Source organism: Heloderma suspectum, chromosome 6 (assembly GCF_057233095.1).
Source record: "Heloderma suspectum isolate Gila_16-S chromosome 6, 16-S_ref, whole genome shotgun sequence".
Lineage (NCBI taxonomy): Eukaryota > Metazoa > Chordata > Lepidosauria > Squamata > Helodermatidae > Heloderma > Heloderma suspectum.
Genome location: NC_139463.1, coordinates 40,516,666 through 40,540,228, shown reverse-complemented (window position 1 = coordinate 40,540,228; position 23,563 = coordinate 40,516,666). Strand labels below are relative to the sequence as shown.

Below are 23,563 nucleotides of genomic sequence, written 5' to 3'. Positions count from 1 at the left end.
AAAGTGTGTACAATAACGCATATCTCCAGAGAAGTGTGCATGGAAATGCATATGAATTTTTGTGCAGACTTTAAAAAAAATACTACTGATGCAGAATCAGGTCGAAACAAACTTAAGTTTGGAAAAATGAGAAACTGAGTGGAACTAACAGATTCACCAATCTCTAGACCCGAGGTCAAAGAAGTCTTAAGTGCACACACAAATCTGCATTTTGCTCACATTCATCCATTGTTACCCTCACATCTGTCTTTCCCATCCTCCTCCAATTGTCTCCTCCTACTGCCAAAAGTGAAACTGAAAGCTCTGTAGGGGAGGCGGCTATCATAGGAACATAGGAAGCTACATTATACTGAGCCAGACCTTTGGTCCATCTAGCCCAGTATTGTTGACACTGACTGGCAGCAGCTCTCCATGATTTCAGATAGGAGCTTTTCTTGACTTACCAGGACATGCTGGGGATCAAATTTGGGACCTTTTGCATGCAAAGCAGGTGCTCAACCACTGAGCTACAGCCCTTGCCCTTTTGTGTCTTGCATGCGTATGTTACTCTGTAATGCTCCATGTATATTGATGGTGCATAAAGATCACTAACAATTGGTGGATTAGATAATTAACATTTACATGATTTGCACACTTTTCACAATACATTCCGCTTATACAGAACTTGTTTGTCTATTTACTGGAAGTTTAGTTTACTCCATGTTAAAAAGCCTGAGTCCCTTAGTTTTAACATCCTAAGTGGGTTGAGCGGGTTTAAATAAGGTGAGAGATGCTCATTTTTCTGAGCTCTTTTATAGGTTCTTGCTGATGCTGTTTCTAACATCTCTTGCTAGTTGCAGCTTGTTGGTACATTCTGCCTTTTCCCCAACACACTTGTGCTATACTCATACTTTATTGGCCTGCCTGTCTTTCCACTTCCTTGAATCCCCTTTGCTCTAGATTATTAAGAAGGTCATTCATTGTGCAGCTTTATCAGTCTTCTGAGAATCTCCCCATTATTCTTCCACATAGGCAAGACTTTGCAATTATGCTTCACTTTGGAACAGGCAGTTCTTCAAAGTTGGTTTTCTTTAATTTAGCTTATCTCCACTGTGCTTACTGATGCTTTGAAGTCAATTGAACCAGGGGCCTGTTCACACATGCAGCAGCCCCACCCACCAAACTGGCTGCATGCAAATGTTCTCAGGCTCACTATCCAAAGCTAGGTTGAGCCTGTGGGTGGCTGTTCCTGACTGCAGACTTGGAGTAGGCTTTCTGAGCTCAGTTGCTAGAGTAAGAGGCTGAAGGGTGAGGACTTCAGGAAAAACTTCCTTCAGAGCAGTCAGATAATGGAACCAACTGCCTTGGTTGGTGGTGGACTCTCTGTCAAGCAGAGACTGGCATCCACCCGTCAGGAATGCTTTAAACAGGAATGCAGGAATCCAGTTTAAATGGCCCCTTCCAACTCTATGATTCTATCACTTGAGCTGGAGCCTGAATTGCAGCTGGCAAAAGATGCTGCTCTGTTGACCAACAAGGACAGAAAGCTAGGCTCTTACCAGACTAGGCCAATCCAGAAGCTTCATATTGGCTGCCAATCACATGGGCAGTTGTTGCACACATTTACTCCATCCTGAGCCTGAAGAAGACTCTGAGGCCTCGATTGATTGATTGTATTGCTTTACCACCTTTCTGAAACCAAAGTTTACCAAAATTTCAGAAGATAAACACCATAATCAGATAAAAGCACAGTAAAACATTAAAACCAACCTTATAAAGCCACAATAACCATAACAAGCTGAGTTAAAAAAATGTGTCTTGACCTTCTTCTTGAACGCAGAGGGAGTGGAGATAAATAACAAATCCAAATGTTTCCAGAGTTTAGGAGCAACACAGGAGAAAGCCTTTCCTGTGTGCCCAACAAGCAGGCCCCTGTAAGTGAGGGTGTCTTCAAAAGGGCCTCTCCTGCTATCTTAGAAACTGAGCAGGTTCATAGCAAGATAGGTGGTCCCTCAGATAGCCAAGCCCTAACCTGTTCAGAGCTTTAACGGTTAAAAGCAACTCCTTGCATTGAGCCCGGAAAACAGTGGGCAGTCTATTTTTATTTATTTATTACATTTTTATACCTGCCAATAGCCAAAGCTCTCTGGGCGGTTCACAGCAGTTACAACAATCTAAGCATCTACACTGGCAGGTAGCTCAGTAGGTTAGGTCCCAGCTACAGACGCCAAGGTTCCCTATACAAGCCCTAGAATCCCTAATACTCTAGTTGCCTTTTCTCTCAGCATCAGGGTCTTGTCCATGAATTAGCATTAGCACACTGGAAGTGTGTATGTGGTCACTTACATATACTTGCTGCAATGGCTACGATCATGGCAGCCCTTTTTGGAGTCACCACAGTTGCAGGAATTGAGTGTTATATTTTGTTTGTCCATTTTTTAACTTGTATTATATACTGCTTAATATAATAAAATCCCTTAGTGGTTTACATATAACAATATTAAAAACTACTGTTTAAATACAGTATTAAAAAAATTACAACTTCAGTAACTATAAAAAGCAATGCAAAAAGCAGTAAAATGGAGCAGCAGCATGATTAACTACAATTAATTACAAGCCATATAACTAGGTTTGCACATTATTTGTTTCGTACACTAGTTCTTTGACATGCACAGAGCCACTGCATACCGTAGCAATATACTCAGTCTCATGATTAGATAACAGTGTTGTGCCAACCGATGCCTTCTTTGACCATGTGGGGTAAGAACAGCAACATATTTCACATTTTTGTGAAGTTTCTTGTAGAGTGTGTCTCATTCGTAAGGAGAATGAAAACCTAGTCAAAGATCACGGCAGCATCGTATAAGAAACGGAGGGGGCCGTATGAATGAAAGCAAGAGTACAGAAGGCAAGTGTGGGGGTCTAGATATGATATTTGGGAAGACAACTTCAGGGATGTTTCAGGGATGTTTCAATTGCTGGTCAACAGGAAAATATTCATGTCCAACAGTTGGCCTGCAGGCTGGATTGATCTGATCCCTGGCATTTCTGCCAAATTTTAATCAATGTATTTATTTAAAATATTTCTTGGCCACCTTTCAGGGCAGGAGTCCTCCTAAGGCGACATACAATAATAAAACACATAAGAAAAAGTGATACTGTCTTAAAAAGCAGTAAAAGCATAGTAAAAACAGCTATAAAAACAACACCAAACATATCAGGGGAAGGCAAAAGTAAAATGTGTTTTCAGGGCCTTCGTAAAAGCCTGCATTGATGGGGCCTGGCGAACTGCCGGTGACAACTTATTCCAGAGGTGTGGGGCCATTGTGGAAAAGTTCCTCTCTTATGTGGTTGCCCACCTAACTACTCTCACAGGTGGGCAAATGAGGAGGGGCCTCCCTTACTGATCTTAAAGTACAGGCAGGTTGATATGGGTGAAGGCAGTCCTTCAAGTAACTTGGTCACAAACCATTTAAGGCATTAAAGGTCAAAACCAGCACTTTAAATTGGGCTCGGAAACGCACCAGTAGCCAGTCCAGCTGGTGCAGTATAGGCATCATATTATCAAATCACGTCGCCCCCACCAACACTCAGGTGGCCGCTTTCTGCACCTGCTGGAGTTTCTGAACTGCCTTCAGTGGCAGGCCCACATAAAACGCGTTACAGTCTTTCATCGTTCGCTGTCTTTTGTATGTGATGAACCTGCTATACCTGAGTTCATGTGCTCAACCACTAGAGCTTGCCTCCAACGTTCATCTAAGGCAAATTTTCATGGATAATTTTGAGGTTCATGCTCAGGCGAAACATATGAAGAATTTTGAGGGATGGCTAAAAAGAGCATTAGTAAAACTAGTGAAAATCTCAGATGGGTTCCATAAGTCCCTATCTGTAATTGGGGAATCCTTTCCAGGTAGGTTTGTTGTTTATTCAGTCAGTCGCTTTCAACTCTTCGTGACTTCATGGACCAGCCATGCCAGAGCTTCCTGTCGGCTGTCGCCACCCCCAGCTCCCCCAAGGTCGAGTCCGTCACTTCAGAATATCATCCATCCATCTTGCCCTTGGTCGGCCCCTCTTCCTTTGGCCTTCCACTTTCCCTAGCATCAGCATCTTCTCCAGGGTATCCTGTCTTCTCATTATGTGTCCAAAGTACTTCAGTTTTGCCTTTAATATCATTCCTTCACTCAGCCTTCCTTATGGTCCAGCTCTCACAGCCATAGGTTACTACGGAGAATACCATTGCTTTAACTATGCGGACCTTTGTCAGTGTGATGTCTCTGCTCTTCACTATTTTATCAAGATTTGTCATTGCTTTCCTCCCAAGAAGTAAACGTCTTCTGATTTCCTGGCTGCAGTCAGCGTCTGCAGTAATCTTTGCGCCTAGAAAGTCTGTCACTGCCTCCACGTTTTCTCCCTCTATTTGCCAGTTATCAATCAAGCTAGTTGCCATAATCTTGGTTTTTCTGAGGTTTAACTGCAACCCAGCTTTTACACTTTCTTCTTTCACCTTCGTCATGAGGTTCCTCAGCTCCTCCTCGCTTTCAGCCATCAAAGTGGTATCATCTGCATATCGGAGATTGTTAATGTTTCTTCCCGCAATTTTAACTCCAGCCTTGGCTTCATCAAGCCCAGCAAGTCGCATGATGTGTTCTGCGTACAGGTTGAATAGGTAGGGTGAGAGTATACAACCCTGCTGTACTCCTTTCCCAATCTTAAACCAGTCCGTTGTTCCGTGGTCTGTTCTTACCATTGCTACTTGGTTGTTATACAGATTCCTCAGGAGGCAGACAAGATGACTTGGTACCCCCATACCACCAAGAACTTGCCACAATTTGTTATGATCCACACAGTCAAAGCTTTAGAATAGTCAATAAAACAGAAATAGATGTTTTTCTGAAACTCCCTGGCTTTCTCCATTATCCAGCAGATATTGGCCATTTGGTCTCTAATTCCTCTGCCTTTTTGAAACCCAGCTTGTACATCTGGCAATTCTCGTTCCATGAATTGCTGGAGTCTACCTTGCAAGATCTTGAGCATTACCTTACTGGCATGTGAAATAAGTGCCACTGTTTGATAGTTTGAACATTCTTTGGTGCTTCCCTTTTTTGGCATGGGGATATAAGTTGATTTTTTCCAATCTGGTGGCCATTCTTGTGTTTTCCAAATTTGCTGGCATATGGCGTGCATCACCTTGACAGCATCATCTTGCAAGATTTTAAACAGTTCAGCTGGGATACCATCATCTCCTGCTGCCTTGTTATTAGCAATGCTTCTTAAGGCCCATTCAACCTCACTCTTCAGGATGTCTGGCTCTAGCTCAGTGACCACACCATCAAATCTATTCCCAATATTATTATCCTTCCTATACAGATCTTCCGTATATTCTTGCCACCTTTTCTTGATCTCTTCTGCTTCTGTTAGGTCCTTGCCATCATTGTTTTTGATCATACCCATTTTTGCCTGGAATTTACCTCCGATGTTTCTAATTTTCTGGAAGAGGTCTCTTGTCCTTCCTATTCTGTTATCTTCTTCCGCTTCCGCACATTGCTTGTTTAAAAATAATTCCTGATCTCTTCTGGCTAACCTCTGGAATTTTGCATGTAATTGGCATATCTCCCCCTTCACTGTTGCCTTTTGCTTTCCTTCTTTCTTGGGCTGCTTCCAGTGTCTCAGCAGACAGCCATCTTGCCTTCTTGGTTTTCTTTTTCTTTGGGACGTTGTTTGTTGCCGCCTCCTGAACAATGTTGCAAACTTCTGTCCATAGTTCTTCCGGGACCCTGTCTACTAAATCTAGTCCCTTAAATCTATTCTTCACCTCCACTGCATATTCATGAGGAATATTAGTGAGCTCATATCTAACTGATCTGTGGGTCTTCCCTATTCTCTTGAGTCTGATTCTAAATGGTGCAATAAGAAGTTCGTGATCTGAACTACAATCAGCTCCAGGTCTTGTTTTTACCGACTGCATAGATGTCCGCCACCTTTGGCTACAAAGGATGTAGTCAATCTGATTTCGGTGTTGACCGTCTGGTGAAGTCCATGTATAAAGTCGTCTCTTAGGTTGTTGGAAGAGAGTGTTTGTTATGCACAGTGAGTTGTCTTGGCAAAATTCTATCAGCCTATGTCCCGCTTCATTTGTTCTCCCAGACCATGCTTGCCTGTAATTCCAGGTGTTCCAGTCTCCTATAAGGAGAATAACATCTTTTTTTGGCATACTATCCAGTAGGTGCTGCAGATCCTCATAGAACTGATCTACTTCTGCTTCTTCAGCATCTGTGGTTGCGGCGTATATTTGGATCACTGTGATGTTAAATGGCTTACCCTGAATTCGAATTGAGATCATTCTGTCATTTTTTGGATTGTATCCCAGCACTGCTTTAGCCACGTTATTATTAATTATGAAGGCTACTCCATTTCTTCTGTGGTCCTCTTGTCCACAGTAGTAGATCTGGTGGTCATTCGATGTGAAGTGGCCCATTCCAGTCCATTTCAGTTCACTGACACCCAAAATGTCTATCTTTAATCTTGACATCTCCCCAATAACCACATCCAGTTTGCCCTGGCTCATAGATCTTACATTCCAGGTTCCTATGGTGTGTTGATCTTTAGAATATCGGATTCGTTGTTCACCACCAGCACCATCGGCTGCTAGCCATCCTTTTGGCTTTGAGCTAGCTGTGTCATCACATCTGGGGCTAGTTGAACTTATCCTCTATTCTTCCCCAGTAGCATTTTGACCATCTTCCGACCTGGGAGTCTCATCTTCCGATGGTATACCAACATATCTCTGGTTGTACTGATCCATTTAGTTTTCATGGCAAGAATACTGGGGTGGGTTGCCATTTCCTTCCCCAGGGATCATATTTAGTCTGACCTCTCTGCCATGACCTTCCCATCTTGGGTGTCCCTTCACGGTTTAGCTCATGACGTCATTGAGGTGCTCAAGCTCCAGCACCATGACAAGGTAACAATCCCCTTTGCTGGGGTTCCAGGTAGGTAGCACCAACTATATTACAGAGTCTGACCATCCAGTTCGTGTGGCAAAAATAGGTTTCCAATACTGCCCTTTTGCAGCTCCTGTTAATTGTAGTGGGTTTGCTCAGGAGACCTTTCCAATAGGTTGTGCCCCGAGTTAATAAGTGGAAGTAGAAATGGAAATATCTTGGGCCCACCATGTCCCTGTTCAAGTCTTTCCAACTTGGCCCTGTTCAGATCTTTCCAGCTTGGAAGCAACTGTGTTTGAGAAGGCAGGAGGTGTAATTCAGATGTATCCTGTGTGTAATAGTAGAAACTTGTCAAATAAGCGATGGGCGAAATCAACCTAAAGGAGGGGTGAATCTCTTTCAGCCCAGGGGCCAAATTCCATTTTGGAGGAGCTCTTGGGGGCTGCATTCCCAGTGGTGGGTGTGGCCGAAGGCAAAGGGGGTGGGGCAGAGACACCAAAAGTACCAGCATATTATAGGTTAAAGTACTTACTGCCCGTAACTAAGCCTTAGGGGAGGTGTTCCAACATTTTAGATGGGAAAAAATTGCACTAAAACCAGGAAACCACCAAACGGTCGGCGGCTGGGGGAAAGGGTGTGGGGCCATCTGGAGAACCCCAGAGGGCTGGACTGGCACCACAAGAGGGCAGGATTGGGACCCCGGACCTGAAGTTCCCTACCCTTGGCATAGAGGTTGGCAAGGTTTTGTAGATGCTTTTAAAATTTCTGAAACATGTTCAAGCTGATAGATGGCTATTGAGATACAGTAACAAAAGCAGTGCTAATAGGGATGAACCAGCTTATGTCCTATTTGCATTTGGGGCAAACACATGATTTGCCTCATACATAGGAATAAGATATGATGCTTGTCCCATGGGGCAGTCACTGCAGCGCTCAGCAAGCTGCCTTCTGCCTGCTTCAGGAACTGGGTTAGGATAGGAAGGCGGTGGTAGTGGAGTTGCAGAGAGTAGCAGCTGGGCTGGTTCCAGCCAGTGACTGTGAAATTGGGATGCAAGTGATGCATTTAGAAGCTGGGTACCAAGAGGCCCCTTCCTGCCTGCTTCCACTCACTCACTGTAGTTGTTTCCATTCCGTGCGCCAGTGATTCTAATGTGTCGCATTCCAGGACAGCTTTGCCACATAGTTTTTATTTCCATTGTACTTTTCGCTCTGTGCAAGGTTTTGGCTGCACAGAGAGTTTGGGGTGTGTGTGTGTGTGTGTTTTCCCCCCAAGGCGCTTTTAAATGGCAAACCAAATGAAGAATCGGCTGATAGGCTAGAGATAGTCCTTATCCACAAGATAGTTGTGAGGAGGAGACATTGCATGCCTTGTAGATATACATATCGAATGCCAAGAACACTACACAGTCCTTTATTTGTTATGTAATCCATATACATGGTCACCTTTAGCACTCCCCTCAGACTAGGTCCTAGCAGTTTTCCTTAATGTAAGTGGCTACATGGGCATCGTGCTGGAGATACCTTACTGGGGGCAGGGGGATACTTCAAAGGACTGTTTATCTTTTTAGACAGGTCTGATTTCATTCTGTTGTTTAGGCCCTGTGTCCACAGCTCTGCTGTGAAGCTTCCTGTTGGAAGAGACTAAGCTACTCCAGAAAATTTCCCCATCCATTCTCCGCTCATCCACCTCCCTTTGCTTATCTATCTGTTGGCTAATCCATCTACCTCCCCAGTCCTGACTCCTTAAAGCAGGTTTGTTGAATCTCTTTCAGCCTGAGGGCGGAATTCAGTTTCAGATAAGCTCTTAGGGGCCATGTTCCAGTAGTGGGCAGGGCCAAAGACAAAAGGGGCAGGGTCAAAATACCAGCATATTGTAGCTTAAAGCTTGTAATATCAGAATTCAGGGTTTCTGGTTGCAGAATGTGGAATTTTGTATGCACGTGCGGAATTCTTCCCCACCCCCAGGTTATTATTCTTCCAGAGTGGGGAAGTGGACCTCTAAATTTGCTATGGAAGAAGGAAACTGAGCCCAGGTTCTCTCCAAGGGAGTTTTTCTTGTTATCCTTGGTTTCTTTCAGCGAGGCCATATGGTTTTGATTCTTTGTGTGGCAGATGAATGGAAGGTTATTTGAGTATCCCTTGGCTGTATGAGCTCAGATAGTTTCAGCAGCATGTGTGTGGAGAGAGAGAAAAGGAGGGTGTACTAGAAAGGGAACTTGCAAAAAGAAGCTTGAGGTTAAAACAATTTGTGTAATAATAATTTTTAAAACTCCCTAAGACATGCAGCAGTCTTCATGGGAACCAGATGTTCAAATGTTGTAGCTGCCAGCAGAGCTGGTGAACTGATGGGGGTACTCAGACACCATCAATCATAGTAGCTGCTTTCCCTTCATGTAAAGGGAGAAGAGAAAAATTGAAAACTTGCATTCTTTCAAAAGAGGTGCATCTGAGCTGAACTGGGAGCTTTATTCCTCATCTTTCCCATCCAAAGGTTTTGGAAAGGCTGAGCTGCCAAAAGGAGAGAGAGCAAATATTATCCCTGGATTAGTTACTCCAGTCTGGGTGGTTTGTTTTCTAACAATAAAGCCAATCCATCACAGTCCTTGAGATGAAACCCCCACATCCAAGAGACCTTGAGCTATTTTGTGTACATTCCTGATCATGCTGTTCAAGGATAAGGTTTAGCATCTGGAATTTTTGCATCTAGGACAGGCTAAAGAAAATACCAGCAGTAATATATTTATTTAGAGAAGCAAGTTCCTAGCACTTATGATTCTGGGAATTATATTCAAAAACTGTGGGCAGTCCATGGTGCAATTACAGAAACCCAAGGTGGTGACTGAATAGGGTTAGGACCTAGGGCTCCAGTGCTTTACAAAATATGAAACATGCCAGGATAAGGACTTATGCCAGGAGTGCAACCCTGTTGATTCCCCTGGACCTCTTAGCAGCTTTAAATACCATCAACCAAGGTATTCTTCTTCACAGGTGGTCTGAATTGGGAATCAGGGGCACCATTTTGTGGGGGTCCCATTCCTACCTGGATTGCTGATTTCAGAAGATGGTGCTGAGGGACCTGGAGGAAAAGGCTATCCTGGAGGAAAAGGCTATCAATGGCTACTAGTCTTGATGGCTATGTGCTACCTCCAGTACCAGATATAGTGAGCCTATGTACACCAGTTGCTGGGGAACATGGGTGGGAGGGTGCCATTACACTCATGCCCTACTTGTGGGTTCCTGGTCGACAGCTGGATGGCCACTGTGTGAACAGAATGCTGGACTAGATGGACCCTTGGTCTAATCCAGCATGGCTCTTCTTATGTTCTTATGACTACTGCTAAGCTCCGTAGCAGTAGCCTCCCATGCTTTTTAATATCTTCGTCAGGGCTCCCCAACCTTTTTGGGTCGGTGGGCACATTCTAAATTTTGAGTGTTCTGGGCACTCGCACAAAACAGCTGTCATATGGCTTGTAACAAAACACTCATTTACCAGAAGGAAAACTGGGTGAGATAGAAAGAAAAGTAACTTGTCCAAGAACCCAAGTACAAGGCAGAGCTCCAAAACACAAACCCACTCTGTTGTACCCAAATAAAAAATAGTGCTGGAGGGCAGCATTTTGCCTTGCAGTATGGCAACCTCCCAATTAATTATTTTTAATCTTAAGAAATTAAAAAAAAATGGGGAGGGGTAGGAAGCTTGGTGGGTACCAGGAGAGGTATCTGGGGGTTCATTGAAGCCCATGGGCACCATGTGGGAGACTCCAGATCTACATGAAATTGCTGAGTGAGGTCACCCAGGGATGTGGAGTGACCTCACCAGTACACTTACAAAACCAGCTCTATTTCTCCTTTACGACTGATTCAGACGAAGTAGTAGAAATGCTGACTCAGGTGCTTCCAGATAAGGAAGTTAGTCATCGTTGCAATCACTTGCTTGCTTTGACAGGCAGAGAGCCAGTGAGCAAAAAGGCAGTAGTATCTACTGCTCCACCACCACCACCATTATCTGGGCCAGAACGAGAGGCAAGTGCACAACCAGGTTGCAATGGTGAAGAGGAGGAGCATCTTCAGGGTGTTCTTGTCAGTGGGCCCCCTGCTGGGGTGTGCATGGCTATGCCCACTCCTGACATTGACCCTGTGTGGCAGATAAGCCATACCCCATGATTCATACGAAGTCAGATGGTTGCTTCATCTAGCCCAGTACTGTCTGTTCTGATTGGCAGGGGCTCTTCAGGGTTTTGAGGGCCTTGCTACCTAAAATCCTTGAATTAGAAATTAGAGTTTATTTGAAGCTTGGGACCCTCTCTCTGCAAAGCACACAGCTCTACTACTGAGCTGTTGCCCCGCTCACAATCCACACAAGACAGATTATAGTGGGTCAGAATCTGCATGCAACAAGATGCATCGCAGGAAATTGATTAGAACATCTGGATAAAAAAAAAGACAGGCTCTGTAGCCAGGAATTTTGTGGTAAGGGAGAAGAAGCCTGGGGGTACAGTGGAAGAAGGAAGCACTGGAAATCAGTTTGAAAAAGCAACTGTTTTGTAAAACTCTTACTGAGGATATTTTCCATTATGTTACCCAGTGTCCTCTTTATAAGGATCCACATGAAAAATACTTGTCTGAGTTTAGGTTCAAGAAGAACTTAGTGTTACGTGTTTTCTGTCTGATAATGAAAAATATGTTACCTTGTGTGTTTCGTTATTTGTGCTGGCACCCAAGAAACTATGAGTTAGATTTGTTGCTCAGCTCTGAAAGCCCCCTGTTATAGCTAAACAATAAAAACATCCCACTACTAAAACATCCTACTAGACAACATGTTTAAAATAAACCTTTTAAGTTATTCACGAGTGCAATATTATTTTTAAAACCTTACTAATACGGGGAGGGGGGAATGAAACATGCCATGTACTTGTCAAGCTCTCCACTGTCTTTGCAGTTATTGGCTGGAAGACTAAAATCTGGGAGCAGATGTCATTCTTCTTGAGCAATTGAGTAGAACACCGAGTGTCTTGTCTTATTACTCTGTTAAATAGAAGGGCTAGAAACTTGAAAAGGGGAATGAACATTTAAAATTCAAGAAAGAGGTCTGGATTTGGCCAGTAGGTTCAGATCCCAACACTCCCTCTCTTCCACACATACACACCAGCTCTAGGCCAGAAAAGAAAGTCCTGGAAAAATATGAAAGAAAATAGTAATGACGTGAAAGAGAATAGCAAATGGGACATACAGCAGTATGATTTCACCAAAAGGGGTGTGTGTGTGTGTGTGTGTGTGTTTTATGAAATTATTGTTGAATGGGCAGACAGGATATCATTGATGTAATATAATTAGTTTTCAGTAAAGCATTTGGAGAGAAGTAAGGAATGAACTTCCACAGAGTTCTATCTTAGGGCCATGTTACTTCACACTTCCGCAAACAGCCTTAGGGACTGTCCAGACGTAGGAGTGCGTTGATGCAATGTGTGGATAACACAAAGTTTAGAAGATTTTTTTTTAATACAATGAAAGATCTGGGAATTGTACAAGGCAACATAGATGACCTCATGAACTGGAATCATAGAAATGGAATGAAATGGGATAGTATAAAATGTAAAGTCACGCAATTGGGGACCAATAACTTTTTTTTTGTTATTGTCTGGGGACTGCGCAGCTGAAAGCAGCAGAGGAAGAATGTGATCTGAACATCTTGATTGGTCACAGGTTCATGCAGCCACAAATATGAAACAGCTGCAAAAAAGGCAAATGCAGTTAATGGATATATTTGGTGGGTACTTCTAGTGATGGGATTGAATAATAATAAGTACTTGTTGAAGGCTTGTTTTTGGAATACAGTGATATGTCACAGGCATTCCAAAAAAAGGAATGGAGAGACATTAGATGCTGCTTCAAGCAAAGAACAAAATAGGTTGTAACAACCAGGAACTTTTCAAGGGTCCTGAGGGAACCTAGGTGTGGCCACGTTACAGTGGTCACGCTCCACTCCAGTGTACATTGTTTGCACTGCTCAGTGTGCATAGTAGCGGATGCTTGTTTTGTCCACATTTGTTCTGGTCTTTGCTTTGACCTCCTTAGGGTTGAAAGTGAAAGGCAACAAGAACAGTGCCAGGGTTAGCCCCTTCCTTTAGAGCTGACCGGGAAGGATCTTCATGACAAGGAATGAGAAGCACGGTGGAATATTATCTATATTTTTATGGAATTCGCTTTGGTCCTTCAGGGACACATGAAGCAAGAAAAGCTGAGTGTACCATAACCTTCAAATCCAGTTTTCATGGTCACACAGAGCTTGAAAGGACCATGCTTCCGGGATGAAGGGGGGAGTAGAACTGAACGTTATCAACCGGGCAGGAGCTGCTCAACCAATGAGAGAGGTTTGTTTCCCGGCTCATGTCCAGGCTCCCCCCACAACTACATTATTATGAATAGAGAATAACTAATTCACAATTCTCTAGAAACAACCCAGTTATCCAGTACAACATCTGAAGGCCCCCCCTGAGAGCAGCCCCCCCCCATTTCACCCCATTGGAGCAAACTGTCGCAGAGTTATAGGTTCCACCCCCACTTTCTCCTTCTCTTGGCACTTTCTCCCTGATCGCAATGACAGGCTCCCTTGATCCCGAGACCTTTCCAGATTGCTACTGTGATAAAGCTCTTATGCTTCAGAGAAGCAACTTTATACAACATTGGGAAAGTGATTTAACACTACATCAGGGAAGTGAAGTAACGCAAACATCAGAGAAGTGCGTAATTACTGAGGCTAATTACTCCCACTGGTGAAAAGGAACTGCAGGGTGATTCTGAGGCTTGAACGAGTGCTCTAGAGGTTTAATTTGTTGGAAAGGCAGGCACATTAGTTACCTGGGTTACTGAGGGCAGGGCCAGGTGAAAGACTAACCCCTTGGAACGTCCTGATCATACCAAATTTAAAGCGGAGGGATGGGCACACAGCAGCTGAACCACAGGGGAGCTGAATTAAAGAAAAAACAATGGAGTAAAAGTACAATGCAAAAATGTGGCTTCCCCACAGGTAAACTGCAGAGTGGGCACAATGTCATGTGTCCCTAACAATTTTAAGCCACAGCAGCATCGGACAAAACCTCCCATGCAGATAGAGTATCCCTTGGAGTTTACAAGTGACCTGTAATTCTTTATCCTCTTCCTGTAGATGCCTTCCTTTCTTACTTATTTATGATGATAAAAACTGCCTTTTTGTGTTAAGATTCCAAAATATTCCTTTTTAAAATATTCCAGAAGCAAACATTTCTAGAGCAGAACGTTTGTCACAATGCTTTCTAAGGATGCATGTATGCACCCCACAACAAATAACAGCTGGGATGGGGATTCAGATCAGGACAACTGCTCTGGAGAAAGCGGTCTTGTCCCCCCGGCCAAGTCTCAATTCAAGTCTCCCCTGCCACTATGGGTGCTTTCAGATTAGGCTTTTATCACACCATTGCTCTCCCTATGCATAGAATTTTATGGGGGATGTAGAAGAAATTGTCCTCCACTTGTAATCAACCCGTGTTTTCCTATCACTACTTCCATCTTTTCTCTTACTGTGGAAAACCTGTTAAGAACAAAATGACGGAAGAGCTGCATAATGCTTTCTAATTGTTAGTGCAAGGACCCCTTCATCTGGAAGCACCCTATATCCAGTTTTTCAAAAAGAAAGCAGAAGCTCTGATTATAGATGTCCCACTGCCTTGCCTTGTCTAGTTAAAGCATAATTACTAGATCTTCTGCACTGTTTGTAGAATCATGACTTTCTTGTACTATGCAAATAGCCAGCACAAGCCCTATGCCCTTAGGAGGTACTTCCAGTTTAAGGGATGGCCTTCCAGATTGCCTTCATTTGCTATAAATCAGTTATGTGATAAATCGATTATGCTTGATGACTGAATACATGATAGCAATGTTAATATGTTCAAGTTATCCAAGTGAACAAAGAAAAGAGGAAATGGGTGCATTAGAAACAAACTGTTAACGCCCAATGTGCTGATAACAGATTTTTGAGAGTCAGATAGAACCCTTGGTTCACACATAATGGTAACCCAAGGTATTGGGCTCTGAGTTGCTGTCAATATGTGAATTCAGGGTTACCATAATGTGTGAGTGCAGCTGTGCTACAAACTCTAGTTTGTTAATCATGAACAACCCAGAAAGAGAATCCATGGTTTGTTGTTGGGTGTGAACTCTGGGTCATTTAAACCAGGGGTGGTTGTTACATGCAAATCCAGACCCGTGAGTTAACCAAAGTGGTTAAAAAAATAACAACAGGTACTCTACATGCTAGTACTATAGTGCTGCAAAGGCATTTGGGATACAGGGAGGGAGTGGGCGAAGGAGGAGGAAACAAACAACTCAGGGATTGAGAAAACAAACCACAGTTTGTTCAGTTGTCTGCCAGACAAACCTTGGATAGGGCAACAAACCATGGGTTAAATAAACCATGGGTAGTATTATGTGCGAACCAGGTAATTGAGTCAATTACCCCTGAAGAAGAGTCTTATAATTCTTTCTAATGCATCTTGGAGGTCTCTTGTTTGCTTCATTCCCATACTGCTGCCTTCTTTTCCTTCCTTTAGATTATCCAAGTGACCATGGTAATTCTTTCACAAATGACATGTAATGTGAGTGAATGTGCCATTCTTTCCCTTTTATTTGGAAAATATTTCTCCAAAGTCTAGACAAAGCAATCAAAATTGAACTCCTGCCTCATAAGCTCTCCTCCTGCTTTTTCAGCTGCCTTTTTAGGAGACATCGCCTTGGACGAGGAAGACCTCAAGTTGTTCCAGGTGGATCTCACACGGCACACTATTGAGAGAACAGCTACCAACTCTTCAGGTACAGTTGCCAGTCTTCATATGGCCTGAGCTGAGATACCCCAGAGAGAAAAGAAGCCTGTGACTTCCATGTTTCTTGTGGCAGACTTATTAATAAAAAAAAAGTCTGAAATATTAATTTAAGAATAGATGCTGTTCTACACTGCTCAGACAGCAAGTCTTCACACACAGAGGCAATTGGTCCCACAGTTCTACATACCACAGTGTCCCACCACCCACTGGCAGCTGAGGAGAGGCTGAGGTTTTCATCCTCCACAGTTGCACCGTACTTCCGAAATGCTCCAAGCATAATGCAGTAATCCCACTCTGGGATAGATATTGTGAAGGGCAGTATTTAAATACCTTAAACTGCCAAGGGTGGTTAGGCCAGTGAGTACAAAGGAGATGGCCTTCACAGCAGTGCCCCCACACCTCTAGAGTCAGCTTCCTTCAGGGGTTCGTCAGGCCCCTTCTTTGCAAGTCTTGAGGAAAGCTCAGAAGACTCGGTTGTTTTCGCTGGGCTGCCCATGATCTGTGGGCTGCAGGTTTCATTGGTATTATCTGTTTTTATAGTATTATTATGGAATACTTATTTATGTCTAGTCTGTTGCATTTTGCATAGTTCTGTATTGTTTTTATCTTGTACAGTGCCTTGAGAAGGTTCCAACCCTAAAAATGGCCTAAAATCATTTTAAATAAATGAAATACATTATTTAAAACAAATAAACTAGCACAAGCCCCAGCCTTCCTGATGAGCTTGAGACTAGAGAGGGGAGGGGAGAATTGTCACAGGCAATGCGCTGTTTCCATGACTGCTGGGACTCTCCCCCAGGTGGGAACTCTGAAAGTAGGTTGGATCCTAGATCATCATTTTAAGGGTGATTTTTGGTGCTCCAACTTGGGGGAGAGTCGGAGAGGGGTGGAATGGAAGTGGGACCCCAAAAGTAAATCCCACGCTTTACATCTTGATGATAACTTTGTTAAGGGGCCGCTCTGATTCCCCCCCACACCTGTCAGCTGTCAAAGATTGTCAAACTAGCCTATATGCAGCCCCATCTTTTCACTTACCTTGTAAGTTTCCTACTACACTTTGTTCACTTTGAAAGCTGAAATATACAAAGCAATCGACAAGGCAAAGCTATATATAGTTTGACAGCTGCAATTGGGCACTTCCACAATTGCGAAAACTAACCATTTTTTAAAAAAAATTACGAAGACATTTGCACACATTCCTGGGGCTGGAAAAAAAATGGCCCTGTTTTGTATAAAGGTTGGGGCACAATTAAAAAAAAAAAAACAGCTCCAAACACAACCGGAGCTGTGACTGGAGCAGGGAGGGAAACATTGGCGGCAGACAAGGTGGGTTCTGCCACCAAGTCCCCTGGAATACGTGCCGGAGTGGCTGGAGAACTGAGGGGGGAAGAGTGGGGGAACAACCCACAGTAAGCCTGATTGTCTGGCAGACTCACTGTGGGTTGTTCTGATGACAACCCACACTGAGTAGCTTATTTTGCAGGGTGGTGGTCATGTTGAGCAAACTCATCCACTGTGTAGAATTTCATGAAACAATATCTGAATTGGCCCAGAGAATATGCTGTTATCTGTCTCCAGTATTTATACTGTGCCTTTCTATATGCATAATAAAAATGGCTGTCATAATATTGTGCTAGACAAATAAGTGTCATTGACAACCCAACATTACACAACAGTTCAGTTACTGAACAGCACCTCTCTGCATAGTAAGAATCAGTATAATCAGGGCCAAAACTACTTATGTTCTTAAACATGTCTTTTCCATTGTTCTTTTTTCAACTCTAAATAGCAGGGGAGGGAATCAGGACCATAGCAGGTTAACCCTTCCCCCCCCCCCCCAGTTCAGTCACAGCAAAATCCCCTACCCAGGGTTGCTGTTAGACCTTGGAGAGAAGTGCCTATTGGTGCCAGTGGAAGCTTCTCTCCTGGGGCTCATAGCAACTTAATCAGGGCGGGGGGGGGGGGGAATCACCTGTATTGTAGTGACAAGGAAAGGGTTAACAACACACACACGTGCACGCGCATCTGCACACTGCAGTCCTGATCTGGGGCCCCATACTTGTTATTTTGAGTTGAAAAAATGATCGCGGGACTTCAAATGATATCTTTAAGCATTATATGTAATTTGACCCTCAGATGTTATGCAACGTAAATGGATTTCATTATTAAATGGGTATAATAATGCACATCTCATGGTAGAGGAATGTCTCGATAGCATCCGTTGTTCAAAAAACAAGTTCACTCTGAAAGAACTGTAGGCTGCCTTTCTTCATGGGTAAGGAATAAATTATCTGTATTCTTCCACAGTTTGTACATCCATTTAGCTGCCTTGGGAGGTGACTTTTTCATATATATTTTCTTTGCTGATAATAACAAGTTTATTAAGGCTGCAATCCTAAACTCACTTACCAGGGAGCAAGTCCCATTCAACACAGTGGGGCTTTTAAGTAAAAATGCATAGGATTGTGTTGAACATCTGTAACTGAAGTTTAACCAAGTCATTTAGCAATCATAACAGAATTATAACTGTATTATAGTGTGGGACATTTCATTATCTACATTATTTCCAATACATCATGACAGACTGTCTTAACTTTTCTGTGCTCCCACCACATGTATTTACTAAAATTACAGTGCTAGCATATGAATTGCACAAGGTAGAAGTTCTTTTTTCTTCTAATAAACCTTCTTCCCAACATGATCTTTTTTATGTGCAGGCAGACTTTTCTTGTGGCAGCCAATGAAAATCTTTACCTTTTCATTCTGCTGATCGTACAAATTGACTCAGTTCACACATAACGACAACCCATGAATTGTCATTACAGGAGTAAATGCAGTGTTGTTACAGGAGTGAGCACAGTGTCTCGCAACTACTTCCTGCATCCATTCTCTTTCCAGCTTACAAAACAATTCAGGAATGGGTTGTTTGCTGCAATGTCCTAACCAAGAACTCCAGGTTGTTGAGGGAGAAACAACCCAGAGTTTTAACCCAACAACAAACCATAGGTAATTGTTGGGTTAACTCTGGGTTGTTTGACCCATTAACAACCTGGAATTTCCAGGTTCAGAAACAGGGCGTTCCTGGGTTGTTGATTAAAATTGGAAGTGGCACTTGCATAGCTCACATGATCTGCTCCTCTCACAATTCCTGGGTTAAACAACCCAGGAATTACTGAACATGATATGCAAGCCAAGTCTTTGTGTTGTTTTTCCTTCAACAACCCAAAGTTCCAGGTTCAGATGTTGCAGTGAACAACCTGGTTTGTTTTGTAAGCTGGAAAGAAAGTGGAAGTGGCGAGTGGGCTGGAGGCAGCGCATTGTCTTTCTCTTGCATGGCCCTGACAACCATATATTAAATAATCCATGGGCTTTCATTACATATGAACCAGGTCACTGGCTTTTAGGTCTTTTTATTTGAAGAAAGCAGAACTATTGGAGGGAGTTAATAACAGCATTGAGTTTTATTTCCTGTGAATTTAGTAGTCCACAGCTGAGATGAGCTTTGTGGCAGGACACTTCTAAACCTACTTTCTCTGTTTCTTCTGTTTTATAGACCCTTTGCATGTACATCCTTCTCTGTAGTCTTAGCTAAAGGCCTTCCAAAATCAGACCAGTTGGTGAGGAAAGTCAGTGCTGCAAAGATAAACAGAGTGTTGAGGGACTGCATTAGATCCATCATGTTCCTGTTGAAAGCCAAGTGTCACAAGACCACTGTTAGCTCAGCTGCTGTTACTGAGGGGAGAGCCTGGAAAAGGGAGCAGCCACCCTGGCACGGGGCCATTGATAATATTGACAGGATCCAGGTTCATCTGAAAGTGGACAAAAGTAACTGGGTTCACATGGGTCCATTTTTCAGCCTTCTATGGAACTGTCTGCATTTCCCTGGCAGCAGGGGGAGGATTAGAAGATTTATCACAGAGGGTGTTTTTTTCCCCATGTCTCAAATCTCCCCAGCAGTGACATTTGTTCAACTCTTGGGTAATCTCCCCCAAAGAGAAAAGACATGATAGACTGAGTAATATTGCATGGGTAGCAACGGTAATTAGAACCCAACAAGAGTGGCAAACCAGAATAGGTTATTCGGGTATTAGGGTTCATTTTAAAACTCCTCAAAATTTTGGTGTGTATTGTTGTCACGTAATGGTAGAGCACATACTTTGCATGCTGAAGGTCTCAGGTTCAATACCCAGCATCTCCAGGATGGGCTGGAAAAAGTCCTGCCTTAAATCTTGGAGAGCCACTGCCAGTTGGTGTTGACAATACTTGGCTAGATGGACCAATGGTCTGACTTGGTATAAGGCAGCTTCCCATGTTCCTAATGGTTGGTAGAGGGCCATAGCTCAGTGGTAGAGCCCCTGCTTTGCATGGAGAAGGTCCCAGGTTCAATCCCTGGCATCTCCTGGTGGGCCTGGGAAAACTCCTGCCTGAAACCCTGGAGAGATGCTTCCAGTCAATGTCAACAGTACTGGGCTAGATGGACCAATGGTCTAACTCAGTAGAGGGCAGTTTACAATGTTCCTGTCTGAAGAAAGTGACTAGAGATGCTGGCAAAATCTGGCACCTGGATTTTGTTACTGGATTTGAAGAGGGGCATTTGCTAACAACTTTTGGCGTTGTTTTGGGCACCTAGCTGAAACTGGATCTTCTGGTACGTTATCCCCTTTTTGGTGCAGATTGGACCCTCCCCATCACCCAGCCACATCATAGAGCAAGGGTGGGCAACTTGTGGCCCTCCAGATGTTTTGGCCGATAACTCCCCTTACCCCCCACCATTTGCTATGCTGTCTAAGCCTGACAGGAGTTGTAAGCCAAAAAATCAAGAGGGCCACAAATTGCCCACCCCTGCCATAAAGGAATAGAGGAAATGACCCAATTAATGTGGTGAGGCCTGCAGACAGGCTTTGGATGCTTAACAGCAAGGTGTGACCTTGATAGCAAATCTGAAATCTACAAAACCCAAGTGTTAGCTTCCCCTTGTCAGATAACTGGGCTATGAAATAGTGGCATTGGTGTTTGGGCCTTTTTTCTCATCCCTGGCCCTTTGGGGTGGGATCCCCTGCCAGGTCGTGCTTTCTATAGGGTTTGGCTTGGCAGATCGAGAGCATTCCAGACAATTTGGAGACAAAGGTCTTGGTGCTCACAGTTGCGCTGGTTCTGGTCTCACTTTAACAATGCCAGCCGAAACTTGTGGAAGGGGGGAAGCTGCTTTTTCCCAGCCAAATGTGCATTGCTTGTGAATAAGCTAGCCATGTCCTGCCCTGCCTTAATGCTGTCCAGCAGAAGAAAAAGTTTCCTTGACACATCAGCAGCCAAAATAGTTAGATTAGAAGAATAGCATTCAGCCTACCTACTGGCTTGCTGGCTGTTTCATAGCTTCATATCTGCCTTGCTGCTCTTTGAAGACCAGACTAAATACCCATCTCACTCTAACTGGGCACTGAGCCCACAGGGGGAAGAAAAGCATGGTTGGGGTTTGGAAGATGCATCAATGAGTCAGCAATTTTGGAAGGCCAGCTTGCTTAGTTTTTACAAGAAGTGGGTCAAGAGAGAAGGCACAGAATTCAGTTTGTGTGGAAAAAGTTGTAACAGTACATTACTCTCTATCTTACAATGTACTAAAAGACATGGTGATGGTGGCAGCAGCACTGGTGATCATGAAGCTCTTGGAAGTAGTTGGCTCAGTTACTTGTCTGTTACAGAGAAGCTGGACAGCCAGAAGCTCCTCTGGGAGTGATTGGCTTGCCTGACTTTCTGTCACAGAGGAGCTGGGCAGTGAGCAGGTTCTTTAGCAGTGATTTGTTGAACTAGTCTGATCCTGCAAGGCAGGCAGAAAATCCTAGGGGCAAAAGAGGTAAACAAAGCAGGAGCCTGTGGGCAGTGGTGTAGAGAACCAGGGCTTCCAGGGATGCAGTGCTGGCCCTTCTTTATTAGCAGGGATGCCAATGTCACCTGCCACCCCACTCAGATTTCTCTGTTCCCTCTGAGCTGGGGGGAACTGAAAACAGTTTTGGTAAGAGGAGTTTCCCACAAGGATGAGGAGAAGGTGAGAGGCAGGAGTCTGAGAGGAAAAGGAAAACATGGAGGGAGAAGGAATGAAGAGAAAATAAGCATATTGTGCTGCAGAGGTAAGGGAGGCTTGTTGACATGGTGACTTGGAATAAGCAGCCAAATCTTGGGCTTCAGGGCTCTAGCTATAATCGTTTGTAGCAGCCTACCTTAGCAGACAGCAGAGGTGTAATGAGATCCCAGTGGCTTGAAACTGAAGCTAAGACACATTCTAGCTGAAAGAAGGACGTGCCTTTTAAACACTGTCATTAGGACAAACTGAAGATCAATTGATATGTAGCAGGATCAGTACTTAAAGGCATTTTCAGTAGTTTTTGTTTCACCAAACTGGTCTTATGGCTTGATGAACTGTGATCTTGACACTGACTGAAATGTTGGCAAGACCAGTGGTGAACTTTAGACATCTCTTGAAAACGCCTCTATTTACGCAGGTTTTTCCTGATGCATAACTGCACTGCTCTGTTTTAATCTTTCTGTAAAGTTTTTAATGTATTTATTATTTTATATTGTATTTTATGTATTTCTTATGAAAACTGCTGAGATCTTATTATATCAAGCAGTATATATGTAGTATGTATGTATAAATAAATAAGGCAACTCAGGTTCATATTTCTTTAGAGCCCTGGGGCCTGAATGCCAAAATCACACATCTGAACCAAAGGTGTGTGACTCTGGTCTCAAAAGGGGTTTGGCCTGCACTAAATGGGAAACAGCTGTGCTCACACACGCACTCTAAAAAAACTCTTGTCCTCCTCACAGGGAACACTTCCAACAGCACCAGCATCAGGCCTGGGAGACAGCCAAGGAGACGATGGAAGCAGGGCCAGGGGCGACCTCGAAGTCGCCGGGCCGCCACTTCCCGTCCCGAACGAGTGTGGCCAGATGGAGTAATTCCTTACGTGATCAGCGGGAATTTCAGTGGTGAGTTGGCATTTGAAGGATAGGTTGAAGTTTTCACTCACTGTGAAACTGTGGTTCTCTCCCAAAACATAGAGAAGCAGAAAAGCAAACTGCTAGGTCTCTTGCACACCTTGACCATACAGTGTGATTCAGATGAGATGGTGGGACGTTGTGAGGAGATCACCAGATTTCTCTGTGCTACATCTCTTAGGTAGCCTACAGTTCCAGCCTGAGCAGAATATGAAAAATGGAATAGTAACTCAGTTCTCTGTCTCTTCTGCACCTAATATGTTCTGCTTCTCTACATTTTAGGAAGGAATCGATGGACCTGTTTGCACATCACAACAGCCCACTGTGGCTTAACGTACCTGTGGGGGCTATCGTGTCATGCCGCCCAGAGATCTTAATGGTATAGGGCGGGATACAAATGTTTTAAATAAATAAATAAATTTGCATGGTGCCTGTGGTCACCCGGCTTGCCATGGCTTGTCATGTCATGAGAGGGTTGTCTAACCCTCAAACAACCCCTGCAGCCCAAAGGTACCATGCAAAAATGCCCGGCACAGTGCAGCAGCCCCCGTCGGTAAATTAAGCCATGGCGGACTGTCATGTCATGGGAACCAGGTCATTGCGTCTTCTCAGCTCTTGCTCTCTTAGGTTAATGCTCATGTACCAGGACATATGTTGAAGAGTATGTACCTGAGTCTTTCCTGCTTCCCTTCCACTCATTGCCTCCCCCATGGCCACTTAGAAATCCCTGAACCCTGATCTGTTCCCCTCTCAGAGCGGAGAAGGGAAGCAGCCAATAGAAGTCTGCCATCT

The 23,563-nt window shown here is 43.8% G+C and overlaps 1 protein-coding gene across 2 annotated transcripts in view; it reads left to right on the top strand.

Moving 5' to 3' along the window:
* The window catches only part of BMP1 (bone morphogenetic protein 1), a 181,509-nt gene that overhangs the window by 75,572 nt on the left and 82,374 nt on the right, over positions 1-23,563 (top strand). Inside the window, exons 1-3 of one of the 2 annotated variants that reach the window (XM_084804040.1) lie at positions 2,783-2,887; positions 15,663-15,764; positions 22,601-22,762. In XM_084804040.1, the coding sequence (XP_084660166.1) occupies positions 2,863-2,887; positions 15,663-15,764; positions 22,601-22,762 (289 nt within the window). In that variant the 5' untranslated portion in view covers positions 2,783-2,862. Of the gene's footprint in view, positions 1-2,782; positions 2,888-15,662; positions 15,765-22,600; positions 22,763-23,563 lie in introns of those variants that run through there. The other variant, XM_084804039.1, reaches the window with a different exon arrangement.